Here is an 11,013-nt window from a genome sequence, read left to right on the forward strand (position 1 = left end):
CCCAGCCCCAGGCTTAGGAACATCCAAGTTTCATAAGACAAAACAAACAGCATTAAGATGTCTGTCTGTTCTTTACTGTTTACTTAGGTATAAGTATGCATAAAGTGTGTACAATATGCTATATTTTCTCCTCAATTATGAGACAGCAGTGTGTTTACTACCACGTAGAATGAGTTTAGAAGTCATGGTGCGAAAATACCCTTTTCTCTGAGAACTGACATGAGTTTGGAAAAAATTAATATGTCTGACTGTATCTTTGAAGCTGCTGCTGCTGCTGCTAAGTCACTTCAGTTGTGTCTGACTCTGTGTGATCCCATAGACGGTAGCCCACCAGGCTCCCCCGTCCCCGGGATTCTCCAGGCAAGAACACTGGAATGGTTTGCCATTTCCTTCTCCTAGGCTACCGTAAAATTAATTTGGATTACATGTGATTGCTCTTTCACTTTTAAAGAGTTCTATTTGTTTAGTGTTTCAGATACTTTTAAGATTATCATTGGGGGAAAATGCATAATTCTGTTCAGTATGGATATGCCTTTTGGTATAATACCATGTATTCAGCATGAAACAATTTATTTATGAATTGTAATTGATAGAATGCATATGGTTTTTATGTTTTGTGGATTTGTCTCAAATACGTATGATCAAGAAATTACAGGCAAAAGGAAACAGTGGTAAAGAAGAAATTTTTCAAATAGTGGTGTTTGGAAGAGCCATAAGCCATGAAATAGAAGAGTGTCTGTGGACAGATAATGAAAGAAATGACAGAGGGACCTCTATATCCCATAACAAAAATCTCACTGATAGAAGAGGTCATGGTAGTAGAAGCGATGCAGGAAATAAGCCTGTTGAAAGGCATGGATCAGGCTTTCAAGATCAGTTGCAGATTCTTGAATCTGAAGGGACAGTTTCTGAATGTAGTCAGGTTGTGGCAAATATCAACAGTAGCGCCTCAGGTTTGCCACCTCAGAGAACTCGTAGTGTCTGTAAAGGCAATTCTCATAAACGTGAGAATGCTGTTATGCATCCCTCAGAACTGGAACCAGACCAGGAAGCACACAAGAAAAAAACTTACAGTTATAATGAGTGTAACATGACTTTTCTTCAGGACTCAGAACTCACTAGACATCAAAGGATCCATACAGAAAGAAAAGCATATAAAAGTAACATATGGTCTAAGGCTTTTAATGATAAATTGACCCTTGTAGTTCATCAGAGAAATCATACTGGAGAGAAACCATATAAATGTGATGTCTGTGGCCACTGCTTTAAACAGCATACACACCTTCTGTCAGGGAATGTTTGACGGGAGGATTCCTACGTGCTGTCTCTCATGAGTCCTTTGTCCCTCTTCAAGCGGAACAGCACGCTGCTCCCAGGGACTGAGGTCATTGTGTGAGGCAAGCATGAGTCTCCTTTAGTAAACATTCTCCTTAGGAGAAACAGCTTAATCTCCTTCCCCTTTCTTGAGATATGGATTGTCTCCTGACCTTGTGACTAACATTACCCCTTGTTCCCTTGGTAATGGTTGCTGTACATTTGGTTTTCTGATCTCTATCATTCCCGAAAGAAGTTTCTTGTACTGCAGCCTATATATACTCATAGAAAAATCATTAAAGCACCTTTGCTCCATCAGACCTTAGGTCCCCAGGTCTTTTTTGTCTCTCTCTCTCTCTCTTTCTTTCTCTCTCTCTCTCTCTCTTTTTCTGGCTGACTCTCTGGAGTGTGGAGACCCGTCGTGCTCACTTTTCTGCCCAGGCTTCTAAGACCCCCTCGAGAGGGCGCCTGGTGCCTTCGTGAGCGATGCAAGTCCTGTGTCAAGGACTTTATTGGTCCTCTGCGTAAACCAAGGGATATCAGCCTCTTTCTCTCTTTCACTTTCTTATCGTTGACTCTGTACCGCAAGGTTCCGGTCCATTAAAGACCCCAACAAGCTTCAACATCATGAAGTGAGTTCATACTGGAGAGAAACCATATAAATGTGACGTGTGTGGAAAGGCCTTTAGTCGAAAAGCAAGGTGTACGGTTCATCAGACCCTTCGTACTGGAGAGAAACTGTATACATGTGAAGTATGTGGCTGTGGCTATATTTGAAAATCACACCTTGGAATTCATTGGAGAGTTCATACTGGAGAGAAACCATATAAATGTAATGTGTGTGGCAACTGCTTTAAACAGTGTACATACCTTCAACATCATCGGTGAGTTCATACTGCAGAGAAACCATATAAATTTGATGTGTGTGGAAAGACCTTTACTCGCAAAGAAAGCCATGCACTTCATCAGACCCTTCATACTGGAGAGAAACCATATATATGTGATGTATGTGGCCATGGCTATACTCAAAAGTCAACATTTGTAATTCATTGGAGAATGCATACTGGAGAAAAACCATATAAATGTGATCTATGTGGCAAGGCCTTTACTCTAAATTCAAAGCTTGTAGTTCATCAGAGAGCACAGACTGGAGAGAGACCATATAAATGTGATCTGTGTGGAAAGGCCTTTAGTCAAAAAGCAAGGTGTACAGTTCATCAGACCCTTCATACTGGAGAGAAACCATATACATGTGAAGTATGTGGCTGTGGCTATACTCAAAAGTCAAAACTTGTAATTCATTGGAGAATTCATACTGGAGAGAAGCTGTATAAATGTGATGTATGTGGCAAGGCCTTTAGTGTAAATGCAAGGCTTGTACTTCATCAGAGAGTTCATACTGGAGAGAAACCATATAAATGTGATGTGTGTGGCAAGGCCTTTAGTGTAAATGCAAGGCTTGTAGTTCATCAGAGAGTTCATACTGGAGAGAAACCATATAAATGTGATATGTGTGGAAAGGCCTTTAGTCGAAGTTCAGGCCTTGTAGTTCATCGGAGAGTTCATACTGGTGAGAAACCATATAAATGTGATGTATGTGGACAGGCCTTTAGTCAAAATTCAAAACTTGCATTTCATCAGAGAATTCATACTGGAGAGAAACCTTACAAGTAAAACAATTGGGACAAACATTTTAGTGCACAGTCATCCTTAAATTGCCATCAGGCAGTTCATACAGGAGGAAAAGTGTAGAAAGGTTATTTATGTGGCAAAGTCTTCAGTTCCAGGTCTCTGCAGTTCATTGGAAACACATTGGAGAGAAACCATATAAATAATCATCTATGTGGCAAGGCCTTTAGTCAAACAGCAAGCCTTGCATTTCATCAGAGAATTCATACTGGAGAGAAACCATATAAATGTGATCTCAGTGGCAAGGCCTTTAAATGCAAACCTTGCAGTTCGTTGGAGAATTCATACTGGAGAGAAACCTTACAAATGTAACCATTCTGACAAACGTTTTACTGCACAGCTAGCCTCACCATCATGCAGTTCATACAGGATAGACAGCATAGAAATGTGATGTATGTGGGCAGTGCTCGAAATGATCATCTGAGAAATCAGATAATTCATAGTGGAGAAAAATGTTACAAATACAACAACTATGAGAAACATTTTAGTGCAGATGTAATGAGTGTAGCAAAGCATTTAGTCAGAGTTCAGGCCTTATAATTAACCAAAGAATTCATACTGTATAGAAACCATACAAATGAAAGAAATACGGTAAAGCTTCTAGTTCATGTTCAGCCTCAGCTGACCATTGGGCAGCTCATACAAGAGGGAAACCACGTAAGTGGAATTTGTATGACAAACCCTTCGGTCATAAAGTATATCAACTTTTTGACCCTCAGAAAAGTCAAAAGAGAGGAAACCGCAGGGATGTGGTAGGTGGGGCAAAGCTTTGGTTCTGTGTTCAGACATAACTAACCATCACGTAATTAATTCTGAATGGAAATCTTACCCACATGGTGAATGTGGTAAGTCTTTTGGAAGGCATTCAGTTATTTACAAAACATGAGAAAATTCATACTGGTGAGAATCCATACATTTAGAGCAGTCTGTCCCTCCAATCTTTGGAGGAAATCATGTAAATATACTGTGTGTGGTCAGGGCTTCAATAACAGGTCTCGTCTTTCCCATCAGCAGAGAATTCATAATGCAGAGACACAAATATAAGAGTGTGGCAAATCCTTCAGGTGGCATTCAGGCCTCAAAAGACATCAGGTGATGGACTGGAGAGACCATCTGAATGCAATCAGTATGTCCAGGCTTTTGTCAGGTGTTTACACCTTAGGCTTCTTGAGAATATTCACACTGGATAGAAATTATGTCAATGTAATGAGTGTGTCAGGGCTTTTAGACAATAATCCTAAGTCAGGATTCAGTAAAGAAGTCATTCTGGAGAGAAAGCTTACAAGTGACATGAGTGTGTAAAACCTTTACTTGGGCTCACATTGCACTAGCCATCAGATGATCCGTACTAGAGAGAACCTTACCAGTGTGCAGAATATGGCAAGACCTTTAGGTACTGCCTTAAACTCAGGATTCACAACATACTTTATACTTTGGCAGTTTTATACTTTAGTTTATGCTTTCTGGAAGTTTTCACAGTTACTGCTCACTCTTTAGGTGTGTAAGAATATATATCCTGGAGTTACACCACACAAATGTAATATTTGCGGGAAGGATTTTACCAAACATCCAAGTTCGGGAACATTCTGGAACAATGCTCAAATGCAATGGGAGTGGGAAAATTTTCACCTTGAGTTGAAGTGTTAGACAGGACTCCATAGTGAAGAGGAGTCTTGGAAATGGACAGGCAAGGGCTTTCTGGAGGGTTCAGAGTACACTAGACTTTAGAATATATGTCTTTCCAAGAAACCACACAAAAGTAATGTGCACACTGAAGCTTTAACTCAAAAGATCAAAACTGTGGAATGTGAGAGGATATATATGGAAAGCAGACTTGGACAGATAATGTATATTGTGTAGTCTGTTCCATGAAATATTCACACCATGGGCGTAATGAAGTGATTCATGTGTGTCAGAAACTGTACACTATACCGAATTTGGAAACGTGTTTAAGAAAACATTTCTTCAAGATTTCCCCCCACCCCGAAAATTCATATTGGAGAGAATCCTTACAATTGTAATGACTTTGGCCATCTTTTGTGACAGTTCTCACAGCAGATCATAGAAGAGAGAATTCATTTGAGGAATAAATCTTCAGTTCTCCAGCACTAACTTATGATATTACAGCAGAATAATTAAGTATGTTGAAACTTAATCACATGTGTGGTAATGGCCCATTATCTTCAGTGTGTGTTTAATCACTTGAATTTTCTTGGGAACGTCACATTATTGTTCTTTATTTCCTGAAAGTTTTAAATTCTTATAGCTTTCTTAGAGACTTTCATGATGGTCTCTGCAAAGAAATCAGTAAGATGAAGTGGCTGACTTCACTAGGTGTGGTTCATTTATATCTATCTATCCTGGTAAAACAGGAACACTAAGATATCACATTCAATGGTGTGTGAATTAGGATCAGCGAGGGACAGAGAACCATGTAAAACCGTGACATGACTCAGCATGCTCTTTATGTTCAGGGCGTCCTTCTGTACACAGGTCACCGTGGTTAAAGGACTGAATGCTCTACCATCTGACCATGCCAAGAGCAGGCTGGACATTGAGGGGCTTGGGCTTTTCATGGGAGGGCAGTTGACAGGTTACTGGGGACTGATTGTGTGGGAGAAATAGTACCAGGGAAATGGTGGTCCTTTTCTCCCTTAACTAGCAATTGCTATTGTATGTAAATGATTAATGGAAACTTATTCTTGGAAATTGAAGAGAGCAGTTTTCTTGAAAAATGTTAATCAAAAGAACCAGAAAGAGGATGGGTGTGTATCTGCTTCATCATTACCTGCTGCCATTTACAGTGTGCCTCTGTGTTATTCAGAATCATAAGTCTTGTGCGCTAATAAAGTTTGTATCATTGTTTCCATAACTCGGAATGGATCATGTTTCTTCCAACAAGACAGTTTTTTTTTTTTTAACAACACAGTTTTAATCCACCTCAGTACTTCATAACAGAAGCTAGCAATGTGCCAGAGACTGCCATTATACAGAGTGAAGTCAGCCAGAAAGATAAACACCAATACAGTATACTAACGCATATATATGTATTTTAGAAAGATGGTAACGATAACCCTATATGCAAGACAGAAAAAGAGACACAGATGTATAGAACAGACTTTTGGACTGTATGGGAGAAGGCGGGGGTGGGATGATCTGAGAGAACAGCATCGAAACATGAATATTATCAAGAGTGAAACAGATCGCCAGTCCAGGTTGGATGCATGAGACAAGTGCTTGGGGCTGGTGCACTGGGATGACCCAGAGGGATGAGATGAGGAGGGTGGTGGGAGGGGGGTTCAGGATGGGGAACACATGTAAATCCATGGCTGATTCCTGTCAATGTATGGCAAAAACCACTACAATATTGTAAAGTAATTAGCCTCCAACTAATAAAAATAAATGGAAAAAAATTATAAAAAAAGAAAAGACAGTCACAGTTGAAAGAATCTCTTAAGAATTTCTTTGCATGATGAAATCAAATAGACAATTTTGGGATTATATACTAACAATACACACTTGAGTTATTCTCTCCACATTTTGTCCACAGGGGAGCAATTATAGATTCTGACCCTGTAAAACCTACCCCCTCCCCCCGTTTATATGTGCACTATATGATATTTCCCAATGTTATCTTTTGTACCCAAATAAAACTAAAAGTATGTGCCTGATTTACATGAAGTAAAAATAGGACTAATAAACATGCAAAAATTAGGAAATAAAAAAGTTTGGAAATAAGGGTAAAAGTGACGTGTTTTTTGGAGTTTGGAACATTTTGGGGGGAAAAATTTTTTTTTTTTTTTTGCTTATTTATTGTTGGCTGAATAATTGTGGCTCATGGGGTCAGGAACTCCACAGCATATGGGAATTTCCCAGACCAGGAATTATCAGTCTGTTGTCTACTGCATTGGCAGGCGAATTCCTTACTGCTGAGCCACCACGGAAGCCCTGGAAATAATTTAGAAAGCACACTATATGATGGGAACTTTTTTTGTTTGCTAAACTAGACATTTCATATATTCAGTCCCCAGCGTGTTGGTTCTTGTTACTTTGCAGTCACCCGCTGGAACAAGATGGCACCAAATAAAGTCTAAAGATGTCAGTAGGCAAACATCAAAAAAACACTGAGACTGTTTAACAAAACACTGAATGTTTACTCATGCTTTGAGTTTATTACATTCCTTTTCCTGCTGTACACATATTTTCCATTGTTCTATATGGTGTTGAAGATGGTATAAATTACTATTAATCTATTTTACTAGACAGATAAATTGCTATTTACTGTCTATTACCTGTGACATTTTTACACTAGCCTAAGAACATTAGGAACACTAATGTTTGGAAATATTTATTAGGTAATAAATAGAAGTCCAGAGGATATTAAACTCTTGATGTCACATTATAGATTTAAGTAAAATGCTCCACTGTTCATTCTTCAGTTGAGTTCAGTTCAGTTGCTCAGTCCTGTCCGACTCTGCGACCCCATGAATTGCAGCACGCCAGGCCTCCCTGTCCATCACCAACTCCCAGAGTTTACTCAAACTCATGTCCATCAGGTCAGCGATGCCATCCAGCCATCTCATCCTCTGTCGTCCCCTCCTCCTCCTGCCCCCAATCCCTCCCATCATTCTTAGATGTATTTAAAAACAGATTTTTTTAAAAAACAATATTGTGATGGTTTTTGCTCTGCATCAACACGAATTGGCCATAGGCATACATATGTCCCCTCCTTTCTGAACCCACCTCCCTGCCCACCCTATCTGTCCAGGTCTTCACAGAGCACTGGCTCTGGGTGCCCTGCTTCATACATAGCCTGCTTCCACTGGCTATCTGTTTTACATATGGCAATATATGTTCCTGTGCTATTGTTTCAAATCACACCACCCTATTTGTTTTTTCAATAGTTTTTCCTGAGCGTAATTTTTTCTGTCCTCATGTTGTGACCAAGATTTAATGTTTAGTTTACATTTCTTCCCAGCCTTACTCTCACAAATCCACGTCAGTGGGTTGTTTTGAGCCTTTTAGAACATGAAAATGCACATACATAAGAATGACAGGACACAGTAGGCACCCTATAACTGTGAAGACAGACAATTCCTTTAGGACTTCAGTTAATACACAGAAATATTTATAGTTAATACACAGAAATATTTATAAGTAGTGCATAGTTGATAATTTTGGTGAAAATAAATTCTAATGTCTTCTGAAAACATTATATTTTACACTCTGCTTTGTTGTTCACATGTGACAGTGCTTCCAGACAACAAAGAAAGGAGAAAAATAGATTACAATTTTTTTTAAGTAAATTGCTTAATTACCCTCAAATACAGTAATTTGACGTTCCATTACATTGGGCTTCCCTGGTAGCTCAGACAGTAAAGCGTCTGCCTGCAATGCGGGAGGCCTGGGTTGGATTCCTGGATCAGGAATATCCCCTGGAGAAGGAAATGGCAACCAACTCCAGTACTGTTGCCTGGAAAATTCCATAGATGGAGGACCCTGGTAGGCTACAGTCCATGGACTGCAAAGAGTCGGACACGACTGAGGAACTTCACTGGCACTGGTACATTGAGGAAATATTGACAACTATATATTATTATATAGTTATTATATAACTAATTACTATTTATAATGATTATATATATATAATAATTATATGTATTATTATACAAGTTTTTCTCAAGTATTTGAAGCTATGTCATCACAAGCATGAAACAAACACTTTTTATAAAGAAGAATGCAGTTCTCATTAAAGGAGATTTTTTTTTGTCTAATAATTTTTTAAACATAACTGATTCAATTTGCTCTATGCCTGATACTAATACAACATTGTGAACCTACCCTACTCCTTTCAAATTTTAATAAAAGAGCAAAGACGAGGCAGGGTGAGGTGGATTTATACTGGGCGGTGAGGTGGGTATGGGTGTAGGGTACTGCTGGGTCCCAAGAGGATTCAGATCTTTTAAGGGGTCGGGATAAATGACAATCGAGGGACTCAGCCACACATATGCATGTATCCATTCTCCCCCAAACTCCTGTCCCATCCAGGCTGCCACATAACATTGAGCAGAGCTCCCTGTGCTATACAATCGGATGTTTCTCTTTTGTAAATGAGTTCATTGGTATCTTTTTGCAGATTCCAAATATGCTGCTGCTAAGTCACTTCAGTCGTGTCCGACTCTGTGCGACCCCATAGACGGCAGCCCCTCAGGCTCCCCTGTCCCTGGGATTCTCCAGGCAAGAACACTGGAGTAGGTTGCCATTTTCTTCTCCAATGCATGAAAGTGAAAAGTGAAAGTGAAGTTGCTCAGTCGTGTCAGACTCTCAGCGACTCCGTGGACTGCAGCCTACCAGGCTCCTCAGTCCATGGGATTTTCCAGGCAAGAGTACTGGAGTGGGGTGCCATTGCCTTCTATCTCTTTTATACTTTAATAAAACTTTATTACACAAAAGATCTGAGCAATAAAACCTTATCATTGGCCCCAGATTGAATTCCTCTCCTCTGGACCCAAGAATCCCGGAGTCTTTCATGGCTCAGCAACTTTGAGATTCTGGGATTCTTGGCGTCCAGAGGAGAGGAATTCAATCCGAGCCAATGATGAGGTTTGATCGCTTAGAGCTTTTGTGTAATAAAGTTTTATTAAAGTATAAAAGAGATAGACAAAGTTTCTGACAAAAACATCAGAAGGGGACAGAAAGAGTGCCCCCCTGCTAGTCTTTAGGTGAATGTTATATAGCTACTAGCAGGCTGCTAATTGGAGAAAGGAAATGTCTCAAAACTCAGAGATTGGCACCAGGCCCCTCACCCACAACATGCATTTTGAGATAACATTGGCACAAGGTGAGTTGTCCTGGGCCATAAAACAATTGACGTGAATCTTGAAGAAAGGCAGATTTCCAAGCAAATAAATAGTTTCATTAACATAGATTAGGAGAACAATTGTATGAGTAAAACATACTGGTTCGTTGAGCCATTATCGGTTCTGAGTCTCTTAAGCAAACCAACTTGGAGAAAGAGTCTAGGGTAAATACATAGTTCATTAACTTAGCTTAATAAAAACATTTCCATAAGAAAAAAATGCATTGGTTTGCTCAAGGTTTGGGAAAAGTTAAGTTCAGGTGGAACCAGGTGTCATCATAGCAACACAGAATTTTAAGAGAAACTTCCCATACAAAATTAAACTTTCGAATAGAGAAGGGAAAAATATCTAACACTTGTAGTTTGTTTCCTCCTCCTGCCGCTTAGAGAAAGATAAAAAATGTCGACACTTGCAGCCTATATCCTCCATTTGGAGACCTCTGACCTTCCTGCATGTTACCCTCTCAGTATGATAATTTCCAGGCCCATTCACTTTCGTGTTTAATTTTGTTTTCCCAACAACGGTGAGTATTTCTTGGATAATTCAGTTCAGTTTGTGTTACTTCTTCATATGTGCTAAATCCTCAGTACATCTACTCTTGGAATTTCGTGAAGACTTCCCCTCAAGTGTCTGGGCCAAAACGTTTTAAGGTAACACCACATCTGTCCACATCTGTGTGTACTGTCTGCATGGGGAACGTGGACAATTCACATGCAGCTTTCTTTCTCAGGGCACAGAAAACTACCGACTTCTTTTTCACTTTATTAATGAGGAAAGGCTTATTCTCACCAGCTATTTCTTCACCAGAGCACAGCTGGTAAAAGGGATGAGGGGATAATTTAGTTACATCAGTATGATATTTCATTACTGTCTAATAATACACATAATATCCAGGGTGCTGTGCAAAAACTTTTTTTCTTGTGATCACCAGAGAAATGGCAAGATGGAAAATATTTTTTCCTAGTATTGAGGCTGCAGAGCAGGGCCCTGTGGGTCTCCCAGGCACAGAGGCCTTTTTGGTTCCCATTTCTTATAGGCAGGACTGCAGTCTCCATGACCTTCTGTGAGTTCCAAAGGGCAGAACAGTTGCTAATCAAAGAAGGATGCTCACGCCGGGACAATCGTGTCCAACTCTCTTGTGACCCAATGG

At 39.7% G+C, this 11,013-nt stretch overlaps 1 protein-coding gene across 1 annotated transcript; it reads left to right on the forward strand.

The window, feature by feature from the left end:
- The first annotated feature begins 1,835 nt into the window (after nucleotides 1-1,835).
- LOC122690147 (zinc finger protein 2 homolog) lies at nucleotides 1,836-5,875 on the forward strand. The gene has a single exon (XM_043897159.1). The coding sequence runs from the start codon at nucleotides 2,371-2,373 to the stop codon at nucleotides 2,986-2,988; it is 618 nt and encodes a 205-aa protein (XP_043753094.1). The 5' UTR covers nucleotides 1,836-2,370; the 3' UTR covers nucleotides 2,989-5,875.
- The last annotated feature ends 5,138 nt before the right edge of the window (nucleotides 5,876-11,013 follow it).

This window comes from Cervus elaphus, chromosome 4 (assembly GCF_910594005.1).
Source record: "Cervus elaphus chromosome 4, mCerEla1.1, whole genome shotgun sequence".
NCBI lineage: Eukaryota > Metazoa > Chordata > Mammalia > Artiodactyla > Cervidae > Cervus > Cervus elaphus.

Excerpts from the sequence above, each read along its gene's own strand:
- LOC122690147 (XM_043897159.1), top strand. The coding sequence starts at position 2,371 with ATGCATACTGGAGAAAAACCATATAAATGTGATCTATGTGGCAAGGCC.